The sequence below is a fragment of the Bos javanicus genome, chromosome 19, assembly GCF_032452875.1.
Source record: "Bos javanicus breed banteng chromosome 19, ARS-OSU_banteng_1.0, whole genome shotgun sequence".
NCBI classification, from domain to species: Eukaryota; Metazoa; Chordata; class Mammalia; order Artiodactyla; family Bovidae; genus Bos; species Bos javanicus.
In genome coordinates this window covers 45,194,532-45,213,019 of record NC_083886.1, presented here as the reverse complement: position 1 = coordinate 45,213,019, position 18,488 = coordinate 45,194,532, and the positions used below count along the sequence as shown (strand labels likewise).

The 18,488-nt window shown below is 51.6% G+C and overlaps 1 protein-coding gene across 3 annotated transcripts in view; it reads left to right on the top strand.

Moving 5' to 3' along the window:
- The first annotated feature begins 206 nt into the window (after positions 1-206).
- MPP2 (MAGUK p55 scaffold protein 2) overlaps positions 207-18,488 on the top strand; it is a 30,335-nt gene continuing 12,053 nt past the window's right edge. The window contains exons 1-3 of one of the 3 annotated variants that reach the window (XM_061392003.1): positions 207-1,273; positions 4,094-4,144; positions 8,839-8,957. In XM_061392003.1, the coding sequence (XP_061247987.1) occupies positions 4,114-4,144; positions 8,839-8,957 (150 nt within the window). In that variant the 5' untranslated portion in view covers positions 207-1,273; positions 4,094-4,113. Of the gene's footprint in view, positions 1,274-1,308; positions 1,637-4,093; positions 4,145-6,101; positions 7,257-8,838; positions 8,958-18,488 lie in introns of those variants that run through there. The other 2 variants (XM_061392002.1, XM_061392001.1) reach the window with 2 other exon arrangements.

Below are 18,488 nucleotides of genomic sequence, written 5' to 3'. Positions count from 1 at the left end.
TATACTCAAACCTGGCTTTTCCCGATGGCTCAGTGGTAAAGAATCCGCCTGCAATGCGGGAGACGCAGGTTTGACCCCTGGGTTGGGAAGATTTCCTAAAGAAGGAAATGGCAACCCACTCCAGTGTTCTTCCCTGGGAAATCCCATGGATAGAGGAACCGTTGGTCGGACTACAGTCCACGGGTTCGCAAAACAACAACAGTACTGAAACGTATGATCGCCGGAGCCCAGGGCAAGCTGAGTCTCCTGCAACAAGGGGACCAGTCCCCCCTGCTTCCAGGATCAATTTCCAAGTCAAACCCATTTCTGAGCTTTCCAAGCAAGTTTCCAGAATGCAGTGCATTTCTGATCTTAGGAGACCTGCATATTCTAGAAAGCAGTTGGAGAGGGTGCAAGGTGGGGAATACCGCGGCCAGAGTACTACCTCGGCTGACCCACCGCGCACTTGGCGAAGCGTAGTCTTCCCTCTGAGCTTTCAGTATTCCACGGCTAGAACTAAGTGCAGGTCTACAGTGGAGCCAGAAGCTGGGGTGAAGGCGGGCAACTGGGTTTGTCTTTACTTCTTGAGATGGAACTAGGAAGAAGGATGGCGAGTCACCTTGTTCTGTATTCCGTAGACTGGGGTATGGACCAGCTCTCCGGTCCAGGCTTGAAATAGGGTCTCAGCGCCCCCCACCCTTTTTTTTTTTTTTTTTGCAAATTCGCCTAGCGAGTCTGGGATCTAGGTATCCACCAATGAATCCTTAAAAGCTGCTCCTGAGTTTGAGGTCCTATGGGGATGGGTCTCCTGCTCCTTGAGGGGTCTCCCTAAACTCCTCCTGCTCCCTTACCCAGTTGGGAAGCAGGATAATGAGGAAAGGTGAGGCAAGCCTTGAACTGGAACGCGGGTCTAAAGCTGAGAGAAGGGGGCGGGTCTCTTACCATCGCCCTTTTAAGGGAATCGCTGGGCGCCGAGGGACTAGTGGGTACAGGTCCCAGTCCTTGCTTCCCTGGGTAGGAAGCCAGCTGCGGGTGGGGGAATCGTGGGCTGTGTAGTGTCTCCTAAGTCACCACCTCCCTGCCTACCCACTAGCTGCTCGGAAAGGGTACTTTCCTGCAGGTGGTCCCGCGGCGTCCTTATCCCCCTCCCTCTCCCCTTCTCTCTCGGTTTCCGCCCCTTCGCGCGGAGGAGGCCTGGCCGCTTTAAGAGCCGGAGTAGCGATTGACAAGCAATAAACGCGGAGCGCCGGGCTGCGCGGGAGCCACCCGGAGCTAAGGGCCTCTCCAGGCGCAGGTAGGCGCCCCCCGGCCCCCGGGCCAGCACCCACCCGAGGGCCCTCTTGGTCCTGGCACGGCACCTGGGGCCCTTTCTCTGCGTTACACCTCCCCTGGCCTCTTCCCTCTGGCCCCTCCCCTCACTCTCACCCTCCCGCCCCTTTTCTCCCTCTCACCCTCCCGCCCCCACTCCCCTTTTCTCGGGGCTCCGAGAGAGAGAGATCAGACCTCGCGGCCCGTGAACACTGGCCCCCCGCCCCTGCGGTGAGGGCTCCTAAGTGACGTCAGGCACAGAGCCTGGTGAGCTGTGCGGGGGCCCGAGTGTCCGTGCGGCTTCTCCGGGGACTGTGCGGATTCTGGGGACTTCGGAGCCGGGCATTACGTAAGAACCGCGTTATTAGCTCTTCCAGGGGTGGGGGCGCAAGACGGAGGTTGTGTGGGTCCCCTTGGCTCCCCTGCCACCTTGGGAGGCCAACACCTCAATCTCTCCTGGGAGGGGGTCCTGCGAAGGGGGAGTGCTGCTGCTTCGCCTCCCAGGTTGTAGAGGGGGCGGGTCTGGGTCGGGGGCCAGGACTAGGATCTGGAGACCTGGGAAGGGGTCGGTGACAGGAGCGAGGAGTCAGGGCCAGAAAGTTAGGTCAACTCAGAGCGGGGAGCGTGAGGACGCGGGCGGGGGTGGGGTGGGGGGGCGGTGTGCAGCCATTCAGTGACCTCATCCCCTAGTCTCCGCCGGGCGCGCACGCAGAGAGACTTCTTTGATGGCTCGCAACACACCCCCCTCCTCCCAGGTCCTAGCGCCCAGCGTTTTAGGGCTGGGCTCTTGGGGCGGGGGCACTCTGTTCGTCGGTGCGTGCAGGCCCGCTTGGCCACTAGACCCCATCCTGCAGTCTGTCTGCCCCTCTCCACGACCTGTAGATCTTCAAAGCTCCTTTGTCAGACCTTTCTCCTCTATATCTCTTTGTACGCGTATTGACAGAGCTTGGAGGAAACCTCCCCCTTTCTCGGTGGGCCCACATCGGCTGCCGACCCTGCGTGGTGTGGATAGCCTGGAGATAGGGGTGAGAGGGCACGTGGGCCCAGGGTTTTGGAAGCTGAGGTGCGAGTTCTCAGATGCCTGGGCTCCGGACCTTGACTCGGAGCCAGGCTGGCTTGCCTGGCACTGCTGTTCTCCTGTGGGCACAGCCGGCCCCGCCCTCCCAGAGGCTTGGGTGGGGGTAGGGCAGAGCTAGCCGATGCCCGTGGGAACGACTCCTCAGGGAGAAAACCCAGGCAGGCTGGGCAAGACTTCTGGGGACCGGATCCTCCCTGCCTCTTCCCACCCTCCACCCTCTGGGGAAGGAGGACTTGGGAGAGTAGTGCCAGCTGGAGAGACCTGCAGGTTCCTGGTCCTCAGGACCCGGGATGGGCCAGGGGTGGGGTTGGGGGGTGGGGAGAAAGGGATCCCTCTCTGATGCTCTCTAGGAATAGGGGTGGCAGGAGTTGTGCCCAGGGCACTAGCTGGCACAGTGGATCCTGGGCATTGCTCCTAGTCTAGGTGCTAGCCTGATAGGAGATGTCCTTCCTTTCCCCGAAAGCTCCTTTCTTCCTTGTCCTCAGGGCAGATCCAGGAGGAAGGGGAGTCATCCTTCCACTTTTGTAATTTCTGCTACTTGAAATTACAAGTAGCAGGGAGCACAGATGACCTGCTCAGGCCTGGGAAGGTGATAGGAAGAGAGAGGATTTCATTAAAATCAGGTAGTGGTCCCTCTAGGGACCTTTTTAGGGGGAGGAGGTGAAGTCGTGGCTCCCCCACCCCCAGGGCCCAGTAGCATTCAGACCTAAAGTGGGCACTGCCAGATGCTTTCTTCCACTCCCCCACCCCTGCTGGGAGCCACCGCGCCTCTTGTTGTCATGGCAACCGGGAATTAGGGTTTTCTCCACTGGCACAAGCCCAGAAAGGCAAAGGGATGAAGGATGGTGGGTTACCCACCTGCACCCTTCCTTGGAGAATAAAGGATCCAACGCCATTCCAGGAGGACCTGGGATGGAAACTGGGTCTGTAAATTCCGTGATGGGTTTTGCCCAGAGCCCCCTGCTCTCCTTGTCCCAGCTCTGGGCTAAGAAGGGGTAGAGGGAGAAAGAGGAAGCAAGAGAGGCCCTAGTGAGGTATGACATTTCTGCCAGACAGATGAACAGATGTTTGTAGAGCATCTTCACTGTGCTGGGTCTAGGATCCAGAGGCAAAATAAAACAGATGTGATTCTTGACCCATGGAGCTTAAAGTCAGGGAACACCCATTTTCTTACTTTTTACCTTTTTACTTACATTGGACTTTCCCCCATCCTCTCTCTCTCAAAATAAATAAATAAAATAAAAAAGACAGATGGTAGGCAGAAATTTTTTTTTTTTGAGTCATAAAACCTGGAGTTTCATTGTGGCTCTCCTTTTCTTTAAAAAAAATATTTTTATTCATTTATTTGGCTGCACCAAATCTTAGTTGTGCATGTGGGATTTTTAGTTTTGGCATGTGGGTTTTAGTTCCCTGGCCAGGGATCAAACCCAGGCCCCTAGCATTGGGAACCCAAAATCTTAGCCATTGGACCACCAGGGAAGTCCCCATAGCTCTCTATTAGCTTTGTGACCTTGGACAAATCAACTGACCTCTCTGATCCTCTGTCTCCTCCTCCTTGGAGAGATGGGTGTGTCATCCCTTCTTGCCTCCCAGAACTATGGGATAGTTTGGAGTCAGGGCAGTGCCCTCTCCTCTACCCCACTGGCTCCTGAGGGGGAGGTCCTTCCTAATTCCTTCCCCATTATTTTGCCCTTCTGCCTTCTCAATCTCCTCTCTCCCTTCCTCCAGGAGCCCTTGCTGATTTCACCATGCCGGTTGCAGCCACCAACTCCGAGACTGGTAAGAAGTGGGAGAAGGGATGTCAGTTATATCAGTGGTTCAGGGGATTCCAGGCAGGTTGGGGAGCACATTCAGGCACTGCCACAGCTCCCTGTAAGAGCAAACTGACCCCTGCTGCAGCTGCTCCATCCAGCTGCTCAGCCATTCCTCCGGGCAACTTCTATCACCCTGCTGCACCAGCCCCAGGGTGGGGCTGGAGACAGAGCACAACTCATCTCCATGGAGGGGGATGCATGCTCTGGAGACGTCCACAGTGCAGTGCCCCCCAGATAGGTAAAGTGGACCAACACATGGGAGTGTGTGTGTGCTGGGCTGTGGAGAATGCCAGGTCAGGAAGCCTTGGCTTAGTTCTTTAGGAAGTTTTAGGGCAAGGTTGTGGGCCACCCAGACAAGCTAGGAAGCCTCAGGAACAATCTGCTTAGATTCTTGGAGGCTGTGTCTCTTCTGTCAAGACGTGATGTGAAACTCAAAGGCTATAATAGGGAAAGCATGTTACCATTAGGGATATTCACAGTTATTATGCTGTGCTGCTGAGTTGTTGTTACCTCTTTAACCTGTGACCCTGAATCAGTCACCTCGCTTTGAGGACCTAGGTTTCCCCATCTGTAGAATGAGGTGATAGGACAAGATCAGTGTTTTTAACTTGTATTGGTCCTGGATCCTATTGAGAATCTGATGCAAACCAAGGGCCTTCATCATAGACAAAGGCTTCTATGCACGAAGTCTGCATTCCACTCCAGGGGTTCAGGGATCGCACCCTGAGTGTATGCAGAGACCCACCAGGTGAAGTGCCCTGTACTCAGGCTCTCAGAGGGCCCTGACAGTTGTGAACTGTTCTTGTTTTTCTCTGATTGATCCCCGCTTGGGTGCCTCCTGACCTTGTAGCCCCTTCCTTCTCTCTAGGTGCTGCTATTGCTTCTGCAAGATGTTCCAGGCCTCCCAGTTCAGTTAGATTGACTTCTCTGTGCCCTCCCCTCTGAAAAACTGAAGCAGGAAAGTGAAGGCTGCTGTGAGGGGCCAGAACTAAACTGTGACACCCTTGTCCCCCAGGAAAGGCCTCTTCTCCATGCAGTGGCCAGACTGTCCCAATGTCCCCTAGCTGCTGCAGCCTTGGAGGGTTCAGTGCATTCCCCACTGCTCCAGCCTGCCTGGGCCCCTCTGTAAGCTGCTTAGGGGTTAATTAAGCCCATCCCTGAGCCTGTGATTAAAGGCCTGTCAATCTGGGGCTGTCCAGTAAACCCATTAATGGTGCCTGGCAGGGGTGTAGAGGGAGGGGAAGGCCCAGCGCTTTGGTTTCCCTGCTTCAGGCCACTTGATGGGCCCTGGTGGGGTGGGGGACAGGGTAGGGAGTGGAGTTCAGGAGATAGGTGTGAGGGTCTGCTTCCTCTGAGGACTCCTGGGGCACCTGCTCCCCTGGGTGTTGTGTCATGGGCTTTCTGTATCCAAAGGAAGAAAGTTGCTTAAAGCAACTTAAGCAAAAGTTGGAGGCTGCGTTTCTTCCTCTGAAAAGAGGCAACGGGCGACTCAAAGGCCAGAAGCTTTGTCTTTCCCTCAGGTGGCCCTCTGTGCCTGCCCCGGGGTTGGGCAGGCTCCTGGCCTCAAAACTCTAATGGTGGCTTCTGCCCCTTCTCATTTGGTGGTCATTACACTTCCCACGGGTCTGATAGACAGCTGTACCCTTGCCTCTAAGGTCAAGTTCACCACCCCCCCTCCTTCTCCTTTACCTTCCCCCAGAGATCCTTGCCTTGGCCTCTGCAGAAATTGAAGCTAGCAGGGTCCTTCTACCCTGATCCACATATCAATATGGCCACTATCATCGTGAAGGGAGCGAGATGGTGTGGGTGTTTTCCTCTTGCAGAGAGACCCTAACTCCATTCCTAGTAAGGTGGAGGAGCTCTTTCCCTGAGGGTTGGAGATGCATGGGTGTTGGCATGGGTGAGAGTCCTTGCTCCTGGACTCCAGACCTGAAGCTCTGCCTCTGCACCGGGTTCCCTCCTTTCTTTGAATTAAGGCTGGAATGTGGGGCTTTCAGGTGGAGCTGTCCCTTTAAATCTCTGGGTTAATGTTCTAGTGTGTAATCCTGCTTGCTGCCATGGCAACCAGGGTGTGCTGTGACCCTGTGCCACTCCTCAGGGAATGGCAGTCTGGTGGCAGGAGCAGTGCCTAGTGGTGGCCTCAAGGGTGCAGGGTCTCAGAGGAAGGAATGGTGGCTCTGGGCTGGGGTAACTTTCAAAACCCCTCCCTTCCTGCCCACGCTAGTCTCTTCTGAATGAATACTCCCTCACCTTTTCCCAAGTCCCCAGTACCTAAGTCCCAAGATGCCTGACTTGTCCACAGCCATCGCCCCCTGAAGCAAGTGGTGGGGGGCGGGGGCGCACTTGGAGATGGGGATGGAGAAGCTACTCCTGAGATGTGGGGTCTGAGGGCCGTGCCACTGCCTCCTCATGAGAGTCGTTCTTGGGGGCTTCCTTTGACCCTGAGGGAGTCACTGTAAAGAAAACTGGGTAAGGGGACCGAGAGGAGCGGTCGGAAGTCGGAAGTCTCGAGGAGGAGGTGGCAGGCGGTGTAATTGAGGAGGGACTTCTAAAAGAGAGGGACTGGAATAAGATGGGGCCAAGTCCCCATCCACCTTGGGTTTCTGGGAGGGGAGGGTCTCTGAGCACCGCTCCAGTCTTGATGGGGGGCAAGCTTAACAACACCCCCACCCCCACGCCCCGGCCAGAAACCTTTCCTCAGCCTCCTCCTTGCCTTTTAGTGATAGGTATTCAAACAGGGGAATCTGGCCACCGTGGGACGAGGACCCTTCCACGGCCCCCTCCCAGCTCTTTCACAGCTCCCTCCTGCCTGTCTGCTCCCAGTCTGGGCTTTGGCCAATCAACAAGGCAGTCAGGCGGCTGAGCCTTACAATTGGCTGATCCTGCAGAGGGCGCTCCCTGAGTCCCACCTCCTCCAGCGCTGCCCACTTCTGGCTGGGAAGGCTGCGGTGGCGCGGAGGCTACTCCACAGCCCAGGTTCCGGAGGGAGTCAGCCATGGCCGGCAGCCCAGGGAGCGGGGCCTCTTTGGAGGGTATATCCCTGGGCTCCTCTGAGGAAGCTGAGCTCCGGAGGGAAGGTAGGGAAAGGTGGAGTGGCGAGGCTGGGGTCTGGTCTTGAGGGGTTTAGGGCATCTGGAGAGGGTACCCTAGGAGCGGGCTCTCCGAAGCCTAAGGGTCTCCGGGCGCGGTCCCCCAGGAGAGCTGACCTGTACTGAGGGCACCAACTCCCTTGGCTCAATCCCCTCCCATAGCTGGCAGGCTGGGGAATCTGTGTGTGAAGATGACAGGAGAGGAAGGGTCCCAGGATATCCTGGCAGAGTGGGAAGGGTTCCTGCCCTGGCCTCTTTCTGAGTCCACTAAGGACCTGGCAGGTTCTGACCGATGCCAAGCCCAGACATGAGCAGGAGGGGTCTGGAGGGCAGGTATGAATGTCATTTGTGGAAAAGGTGGGGAGAATGAGAGGGAAGAGTGTGGAAGGCCAAGGGTCCCTGACCAGTGGCTACCAGCTTCCAATCTCAGAGCCTCCTGCAGCCCACCCCCATCCCTTCCTGGAGGAGGGGGTATGGCTGAGAACAGTGAGAGGTGCCAGGGACTGTACCCACCCTCCTCCTTCCCAGCTTGGGTGCTGTTATGCAGATGTAGGCGTGGGTGGCAGGGTGGCAGAGTAATGATACCCCCTGCCCATCTCTGCCCCCAGCTGGGCACACTCTGCTTCTGCCTCCCTTCCCCCAGAACCTGCCACAGCCAGTAGCTCCCACCTCTGCTGGTGGGGGAAGACAGCCCCTACCTGAGGCTGAGCCCCTCAGCAGTGGCCCAGCTTCAGGTGTTCTCCCCTTGCTGATGTCCCATCCCCAGCTGAGGGTTTGCTGATCCCTAGGATGATTTGGTCTGACCTCTGCCCCTGGGTGTCCACAGTCATCCCAAGCCCCAGAGTGCCTATTTCCCCCAGCTTCTACCAGTGTCCTGGGCCTCAGCCTTGGCTTCCTATGATCTGTATTAATTTCCAGGTCATTGTCTTTCAGAGCTGAAGGGCCTGTAGATACCATCCAGTTTAATCCACCCATTTTACAGGAAGGAAAGACTGAGGCCTGTGACGGACAGTGACTTGTGCAAAATCACCCTGAATTAGTGGCACAACTGGTAGTGGATGGTGGGTAGGCCCTGACCTCCTGCTTGGCTGTCTGCTGACTCCAGGCTCACACTCCAGGGACATGTTCCAAGCGCCATCTCTCTCACCCCTGAGCCTGCCACGTGCAGGTGGCTGAGTCCTGTGGCTTCAGCCCATCCAGAGATTGAATGCTGTGGTTCTCTGGTTTAGGGCAGAAACTGGAACCTGACATCTGCTTCCATTTCTCCCCTGCCCCCACCTCAAAGTCCACTTCCTGGTGCTGGGAGCCTTCCACCTCCCAGGCTAGTATTACCTAGGGCCTAGAGAACAGGCCAAGGAAATTGCCCTTCCCCTCTTAGGGCCTCTGCCACAGGCATTCTAGGGCTTGGAGTGCCAGGAGGGGAAGGATGTGCTGCGGGGAAGGATGTGCTGCGGGGAGGGGCTGTCTTCTGTGGGATGGAGGGTAAGAGGGGTGGGGTTTCTATGGTGTGTTTGGGTCCCCTGTGCTCAGCTGGCGCCTGTGTGTCTCCCTGTCTGCTCCTTCCATCCAGCCATGCAGCAAGTCCTGGACAACCTGGGATCTCTCCCCAATGCCACGGGAGCAGCCGAACTGGACCTGATCTTCCTTCGAGGCATTATGGAAAGTCCTATAGTGAGATCCCTGGCCAAGGTAATGTGCTCCAGGGAGGTGGACACAAGGGTGCTGTGCCTGGGAAGGCATAGCAGGGGGTGGGATGTTAGCCACAGGGAGTCCTGGGAATGGGACAGGTGGCACTCGAGACCCTGGGAGGGGGGTATGCATGGACATCCATGCCCGGGTGATCAATCTGAACCACTGCAGGTGGTGGGGGCCCACCTCCATTCCTGACTGTTGAGTCCAGAGACGTGCCCATGTGGATGGATGTTTGGTGACTGCCAGGTTATGGAGGGTATGCTTGGTTGGGAATGAGCATGGCTGTGCTGTAGAATCTCTGAGGTTCAGCCTGCTTATCTTTCTGCCTCTGGACACTTTGTGCAGACATCTTTCTAAGGTCACCTGCCACATACCAGGCAGGGGAGAGACTCACTGAAAGAGAAAGTTACAAACCACTTTGGTAATGACTTTGATAGAGGCAGATGCATTAGGTGTTTGGGGAGGGTAAAGGATGCCTGACCCAACCCAGGGTGGGCAGGGAAGCTACCCTGGAGGAAGGGTCACTTGTGTTGAGTCTTGAAGATTGAGGAGGAGGGGCAGTGTATTCCAGGCCACAAGAAGAATTTCAACAGGAACAGAGGTGAGAGAGCTAGAAATGTACAGGGGCTGTAAGTGTTGAGAGCTAGAAATGTACAGGGGCTGTAAGTGTTGATGTGAAGCTGGAGCTTTAGGTGTGAGACAGGGAGTATGAGCTGTGGAGATGTTGGCAGCTGTTGGCAGCTGATGAAAGGCCCTAGGAGCTGTGCCTGGGGCTTAGGCATCGTCCTGTGATGCCCTGTGAGCAACTTGGAGCCTTTTGTGGATTTTAAGCAGGCATGTGATGATGGCACATGGATGTTTTGGGAGCATCCCTCTGGTAGCCATAGGGAGGACGGTTGGAGGGTCATGACTGGAGTTGGAGAGACTGGAGTCGGTGATCATCCTGAATTAGATCTGTGGTAACAGTTCTTGAGAGAGTTCTTGATTTATTTCTTGATAAAAGAAATATTTAGGAAATAAATTGGCAGTACTTGATGCTTGGGTGTGGACGGTCAGGGGTGGGGGTAGCCAGGCACCTGAGATTCTGTACTGGGGAAGGGCTGGTGCCACCTTCAACTGTGACAACAAGCAAGGATGGAACAGGGGAGGGGGCGACCCCTTTGCTGGGGAGGAGGAGAGGAGGTGAGAATGATGCCAATAGCTGTGTTGGAGGCAAGGCTGGGAGTTGCAGGGAATCGTGTTAATTGCTCAGATTTCTCAGTGGGGTGGGCGGTCTTCAGCTGAGAATTAAGGATCAGGGATTGAGTGGAGTGGGGGTGGAGGGTGGGATTTGGAAGTGAAGGGTCAACTAATAATTACTAAAGGGGAGAGAGGGACCCTACCGAAAGTCAGGGAGCAGGATCAACAGGGCCCCAGATCATCAATCCAGGGTGGGAATGATTCAGTCCAGAGACACTGAGGGTGGCTTTGGTCCAGGGCTTGTGCCGGATGGGGGCTGTAGGAGGCTGAGGTGCAGGGAGAGGTGAGAGTGGCTCAGAGCATCACCTCTGGGGCTGAGGCTGGGAGGGGAGGGGAGAGTGGCCAGGAAGAAACAGAAGGGCGGGGAGAACGTGGAGGCAAAGACCTGGGGGCTCTCTGGGGTAAGTGTCTGGGGAGAGAGTGTACAGCTGGAGGAGGAAAAGGCCAAGGTCAGAGAGGGAGGTGGGAAGTGAAAGGTTTCCAAGGAGGACAGTTCTAGGGATAACATTTTGAATGTGGCTATGGGGGGGCAAAGAGGCCATCAGTGTTAAAGAATTCTAGGAATGGATGGGTTGGGTGTGGGATGGGGTGTCTACACAGGCATGAGGGTGGGGAGACACTGGAGGCAGCCCCAGGGTCTCCGGTAAATGGTGGTGGGTGTGACCAGGAAGTTGGATGATAGTGGGGAGTGGGGCAGTACAGCTAGGTGGTGGGTCTTCCACAGGGTGAGGTGGGGACTCTGTCACAGGACAGCTGTGGCCTTTTCTGACATGGGGCTTGGAAGGGGACCAGATGCTAGTGGGAGGTTCTGGGGAAGAGAAAACCGAGCAGATTGGAGGAGATTGGAAAAAGGTAGGTTGCCTCTTAGTCAGTGGTTAAGGACTGGACTTATGTATTAAAAATCAAAACGAGGAGTTATGCATGTTTCAAACAGAGAGAATATGAGCTCCTTGAGGACAGCGATGTTGGCTTTGTTTACTACTGTGTCCCCAGAGCCTAAAACGGTGCCTGGCACATAACAGGTCCTCACTGAATGTTTGTTGAATGAATGAATACAAGAAAGTGTGCAGAAAAAGCACGTAGTACCCACCTCCAGGATGTGAATGCTGATCACATTTGCTTTAGTTCTGGCTCTTTCTTTTTAAGAAATAAAAAGTGTGTCCAGTAAATGCCTCTCCCCTTTTCCTCATTTCCACTGCTGTCCCTGCCCACGGGTGACCCGTGGCTGGAGTTGATGATACCATGCCCCTGAATATTTGCCCATCTTGACTACATATGTATTTAGATGTAAACTACGTACCCCTGTTATATGTGTTTTTAAACTTTACATAATGGAATGATAGTGGAAGCAGCGATGGTTTTTGAGATTTCTAGTTCATATAAGTGATATAGTTACTGACATGCATAGAGACATAGATTCATTTGGACTGTTGTGTAATACTCCAATATGTGAACAGAGCCTAGTGTATTCGTTTTCTGGTTCCCCTACTGAGAGACAGGTACACTGTTGCTGACTTGTTGCTGTTAAGCACAGTGCGGCAGTGAACATCCTTACATCCCTCTGCTTCTACACGTGAGTTAGAGTTTCTCTAGGGTGGACACTTGGCAGTGGAATTGCTGAGGACCTGCATTTGAACCTCAACATCTATAACCTTCCAAAGCTGACTTCACAGTTGAATTTATTAAACCACACCATCTCTGAGTCACACTAGCTATTTGCTTCTACAGCGTGACAGCCAGTGAAATAAGGAGGCTCTCTCGGGATGCAGAACCTCAGGGTTAGAAGGTTCTTTAGCCAGAACCCTCCAGAGTGAGATGCACCCCTACCCCATCCCCACCTCCATAGCATTCCTCTCTAGTGGCCTCTTAGAACCCATCTGACAGCTCTCCAAAGGTGAGATTGGTGGCTCGATGGCTCTGTCATTCACTTGGTCATTCCGTCATCCGTCCTCTATTCAACAGATATCTCTTGCATGCTCACCAAGGCCAGGCGCAGTGCTAGGGTGGTGGCAATGAAACGTCAGATAGTTTATTCTTCTCCTGAGGGAGCCCAGAGTCTGTCAATTTCTCACTGAGCTCAGCAATGTCCTAGTCCTGGGACCACAGCCTGATGGAAAAGTTACCAATGTACTGTCAGTTTACATAAGTAAACTTCCTTCTCCAGGAATGTTCTCTCCATCTAGCTGTGAAACAAACAGGAAATGAATCTCCATAAGGGAGCATCTGAGCTCAGTAAGAACTTCCTTGGTGGCTCAGACAGTAAAGAATCTGCCTGTAATGTGGGAGACTTGGTTTTGATCTCTGGTTTGGGAAGATCCCCTGGAGGAAGGCATGGCAGTCCACTCCAGTATTCTTGCCTGGAGAGTCCCAATGGATAGAGGAGCCTGGTGGACTATGGTCCATGGGGTTGCAAAGAGTCAGCTCAGGAAAAATCCCTCTGACCCCTATATATGTGACCTTTTGCAATACAACTTTGCCAGTCCTCTCATCAAAAGGTAAACTTTCTCCACTCTTCAGTCTGGGCTTGACCACATGACTTGCTTTGATCTACCAGACCTACATCTTACTCCTTCTCATACATATAATGATTACATATACACAGATCAATTTCTAACCTATTAGACAAAGTACTTTATCAAAAATATAGCAGCAAAAGCTTAGAAGCCCAGAAACCCACAGGAGTAGAGCCCAAGTAAAACCGACGTGGTAGTTATTCACCTCCTTCCCTTTCCCTGATGACACGGACTTGACTGTCCTCTCCGGGGAGGTGCCAGACAATGCGGGAGGGGCTGCCTTGGGTAGATCTGGAACCAGGGAGGAGCAGGCCCTGAGGGGACAAGCCCAGAGAGTTAACAGGCGCTGAAGGAAGTCAAATCTGGCAGGCAGATCGGAAATCCAGAGGGTTGGCTATGGAGAGCAGGTGGCAGTCCTGGCAGGTGGGTGACGTCTGGGAGCTGACGTGGACCCAGTAGCAGGTGTTCCAACAACAGGCAGGGCCACGATGAGGAATCAAAGGCAGATGACATTCAGAAATTTAGGCAAACGGTTATCAGTGGGGACAGCTGCCAGTTGGGAGGCCTGTGAACTAATCCACATGAGATGAAGAAGAAAATAAACAGTGTTTGAAGTCCGATTCATTGACTGGCTGTGTGACCTTAGTAGGGCTGACAACCTCTCCGAGCTTCAGCCATTACTTCTGAGAAATGGGGATAACAATACTTACCTCTCAGAGTTGTGGTCAGGAGAGGGGGAGGTCATGGATGTGGAAGTGTTTGGCCTTTGGACTGGAATTCAGAGGGAAGACCCAGTCCTGTGGTGGTGGTGGGAAGGTGAGACAGCTGGCAAAGAAAGGCAGGGTCTTAAAAGAATGAGGGGCCAGGAGGGTCACCAAGATGGAGACTCTGACCAGGGGACGTGGTGGGGAGCCCAGTGCCTCAGTTAGCTTTTGCTGTGTAACAAACTACCCCACAGCATAGTGGCGTGACTTGTGTCTCATGATTTTGTGGATTGGCTGGGTGGTTTTCTGGTCTGGGCTTGCTCAGTTGGGATGGGGTAGGACAGCCTCAGTCGCGTGACTGGTGACGCAGCCGGGAAGGCTGCACTGTCTGGGACAGTGTGGTCTCTCATCCTCTAGGAGGGTGGCCCAGGTTGCTTCACATGGTGGTCTCAGCTGTAATGAAAGACCAGCCTCCAGTCCTAGACCCTTTTCAAGCCTCTGCTTTTACATCTCATTGGCCAAAGCAAATCACATGGCCAAATTCAGGTGGAAGAGTCCCTTTACCTTCTGGCTCACCATGCTTTCAGATTTTGAATTACTTTCAATTTTGAATTACTTTCAATTTTGAATTACTTAATTATGAGCCTGGGCGTCAAGTGGGAATTCTGTCTCCTGATGAGAGAAGTTGGAGTGGAAGGGTGGAGGGAAAAGTTTTCCGAAGAAAGGCTGTGGCGTGTTTCTGCATTTGCAGTTCACATCTGGCTCTGCATGGGGAGCTGGCAGATTTGGGATTAAGAACCAGCTCTTCAGCCGGGTGTGAACCTGGCCCAACTTTCTGGTCTGTAAGGAGCTTGAGGGTATGCTGTGCTGAGGGTGATTTTTCAGAGCAGAATTAAGCAAATGGTTACCAGAGAAATTAAAAACTGCTTTCCTGGTTGTGGGCCCTCGTGCTCCTAATATTGTAGTGTGTGCTGTGCAAAAGAACACTTTCTAAAAACCGGTGCCCAGATAGTGGCACCACAGCTGTGGGGGTGCTCAGGAAACTTTGATTTGCATCTCTGCTGTATACCCAGGAGTTGTGAAAAGGAATTCATTTTACCTGCTAGAGCCTCAGATTCTTTATTGGGAAAATGGCCTTTATACTGTTAATCTTACCATCATTTTGACATTTAAATGAGATGTCTATTGAAGTATAATTGATTTACAATATTGTGTTAGTTCTAGGTTTCAGCAAAGTGATTCAGTTTTATCTATCTCACTATATATGTCTCTAATTCTTTATTATTTTTCATTATAGTTATTCATTACAAGATATTGAACATAGTTCCCTTTGCTATGCAGTAAATCCTTGTTCTTTATTTTTTGCATGGTAGTGTGTGTCTGTTAATCCCATAATTCCCAATTTCTCTCTGCTCCCCTTCCCCTCCAGCAACCATAAGGTTGTTTTCTGTGTCTGTGAGTCTGTTTCTGTTTTGTAAATCAGTTCATTTATAGGATTTTTTAAGATTCCACAAATAAGTGACATCATCTAGTATTTGTCTTTGTCTAACTTCACTTAGTGTGATAATCTCTAGATTTATCCATGTTGCTGCAAATGGCATTGTTTTGTTTTTTTATGGCTGAGTAATATTCTGTTGTTTATATGTACCACATGTTTATCCATTCATCTGTTGGTAGACCCTTACGTTGCTTCCATGTCTTGGCTATTGTAAACACTGGTTACTAATTTAACTCCATATGTCAGAGAACATATTAGATATGACTAAATGTTTAAGAAATGGAGTCATTTGAGATTTGTTTTATGATCCCAAACATTGTCTGTTTTGGGGACTATTCCATGTGCGGAGAAGGCAGTGGCAATCCACTCCAGTACTCTTGCCTGGAAACTCCCATAGATGGAGGAGCCTGGTAAGCTGCAGTCCATGGGGTTGCGAAAAGTCAGACACGACTGAGCGACTTCACTTTCACTTTTCACTTTCATACATTGGAGAAGGGAATGGCTACCCACTCCAGTATTCTTGCCTGGAGAATTCCATGGACAGAGGAGCTGGGTGGGCTACAGTCCATGGGGTTGCAAAGAGTCACACGACTGAGCCCTCAGTACTTCCTATGGCTCAGCAATTCTGGTTCTGGGAAAAACTCTCAAGTTTTTGTGGAGACACAGAACAGAGTGTTCATAGTAGTTTTGTTCATTGCCATTTGGAATGGTAAAAACCTGAAATGACCCAGAGGCCTCTCAGAGAGAGAGGAGATGGATCAAATATGGCATAGTCACATGATGGAATATAATATAGCCATTAAAATGAACAAACTATTGGGATATGGGAAAAAAGAATGGATCATAGCAAAATAACATTAAATGAAAAATAATATGCTGGTAAGTCACTTTAGTCGTGTCCGACTCTGTGCGACCCCACAGACGGCAGCCCACCACGCTCCGCCGTCCCTGGGATTCTCCAGGCAAGAACACTGGAGTGGGCTGCCATTTCCTTCTCCAGTGCATGAAACTGAAAAGTGAAAGTGAAGTCACTCAGTCGTGTCTGATTCTTCAAGACCCCATGGACTGCAGTCTACCAGGCTCCTCCGTCCATGGGACTTTCCAGGCTAGAGTACTGGAGTGGGTTGCCATTGCCTTCTCCGGGAAAATAATATTAAGTGAATATGTTTTCACTTAATATGAAAAATAAGAACAAATCTTTGCAAAAAATAGTAAGTGAAATAATTTTTTACTTAAGTTAAAAAAATCAGGCATTTGGGAATTATATATAGCACAATTCCCTTTTTTTAAAGGTAAAAATAACTAAAAACAGTACTTATTTTAGGAATATATTGAATAAGTATAGATACAATAAAACTATATAAAATGAGAAGCCAGGGCATGATGAACACAGGGAATCAAGATGTGGTTTCTGAGTGGGGGAAGTGGGTGGATGGGTGTGGGGGACATGTGCTTAGACGTAGGATAGTGTCAAGATCCTTATTTATGGTTTAAGTGGTGGGTTCTTGCATCCTTGTTACATTATTACAAAAGTACCCAGTTTCAGTTCAGTTCAGTTCAGTCGCTCAGTCATGTCCGACTCTTTTCGACCCCATGAATCGCAGCACGCCAGGCCTCCCTGTCCATCACCAGCTCCTGGAGTTCACTCAAACTCACGTCCATCGAGTCAGTGATGCCATCCAGCCATCTCATCCTCTGTTGTCCCCTTCTCCTCTTGCCCCCAATCCCTCCCAACATCAGAGTCTTTTCCAATGAGTCAACTCTTCTCATGAGGTGGCCAAAGTACTGGAGTTTCAGCTTTAGTATCATTCCCTCCAAAAAACACCCAGGACTGATCTCCTTTAGAATGGACTGGTTGGATCTCCTTGCAGTCCAAGGGACGAGTCTTCTCCAACACCACAGTTCAAAAGCATCAATTCTTTGGTACTCAGCCTTTCTCACAGTCCAACTCTCACATCCATACGTGACTACTGGAAAAACCATAGCCTTGACTAGATGGACCTTTGTTGGCAAAGTAATGTCTCTGCTTTTGAATATGCTATCTAGGTTGGTCATAACTTTCCTTCCAAGGAGTAAGCATCTTTTAATTTCATGGCTGCAATCACCATCTGTAGTGATTTTGGAGCCCCCCAAAATAAAGTCTGACACTGTTTCCACTATTTCCCCATCTATTTCCCATGAAGTGATGGGACCAGTCGGAGATCCAACCAGTCCATTCTGAAGGAGATCAGCCCTGGGATTTCTTTGGAAGGAATGATGCTAAAGCTGAAACTCCAGTACTTTGGCCACCTCATGCGAAGAGTTGACTCATTGGAAAAGACTCTGATGCTGGGAGGGATTGGGGGCAAGAGGCGAAGGGGACAACAGAGGATGAGATGGCTGGATGGCATCACTGACTCGATGGACGTGAGTCTCAGTGAACTCTGGGAGTTGGTGATGGACAGGGAGGCCTAGCGTGCTGCGATTCATGGGGTCGCAAAGAGTCGGACACGACTGAGCGACTGATCTGATCTGATCTGATGGGACCAGATGCCGTGATCTTTGTTTTCTGAATATTGAGCTTTAAGCCAACTTTTTCACTCTCCTCTTTCACTTTCATCAAGAGGCTTTTGAGTTCCTCTTCACTTTCTGCCATAAGGGTGGTATCATCTGCATATCTGAGGTTATTGATATTTCTCCCGGCAATCTTGATTCCAGCTTGTGCTTCTTCCAGCCCAGCGTTTCTCATGATGTACTCTGCATATAAGTTAAATAAGCAGGGTGACAATATACAGCCTTGACGTAGTCCTTTTCCTATTTGGAACCAGTCTGTTGTTCCATGTCCAGTTCTAACTGTTGCTTCCTGACCTGCATACAGGTTTCTCAAGAGGCAGGTCAGGTGGTCTGGCATTCCCATCTCTTTCAGAATTTTCCACAGTTTATTGTGATCCACACAGTCAAAGGCTTTGGCATAGTCAATAAAGCAGAAATAGATGTTTTTCTGGAACCCAGTTTAATAGCAGCTAACTAAAAAGAAGTCATGCAGGAACCAAGGATGAGAACATATGAGCAAAGGATATGATTAATCCAATTCTGAGTTCTGAAAGTCCCAGAAAAGAGTGTTGCAAATTGTGATATATGTTGGGTGTTCTCAGTATTAGTCAATTAGCCTGCTGGTAGTGTTTCTTTTGTATAGGAATGATTAAATGTTTCAAGTTTCCTCTGGCCCATGAAGGTTGAGCTTGGAGAGTTGTGTTCTGTCTGTGGGAAAGATCTCCAGGGCCAGCCACAGGGGTGGGAATGGATCAGCCTAGGGAGAGGGGTCATTAAGTAAAAGATGGGAGGTAATGACTTGGAAGATACACTGTCTTCCTGCTTGGTTAGGTGAGGGCTCCTCGGGAAACCTGATGCCCGCATCCACAGAGCAGAAGATGCTAAAGCTAAAATGGACAATCTCTAGGCTGCTCATGTCACCTGGGCCAGAGCTAGCCCCCATTAACTGGAAGGAGCCTGGCTGGAGTCGCCATGGTGAAGGGGCTGCAGGTCTGAGTGCCTTCGTTTATTCCTGAAACACGGTTCCTGGGGCCCTGGGCTC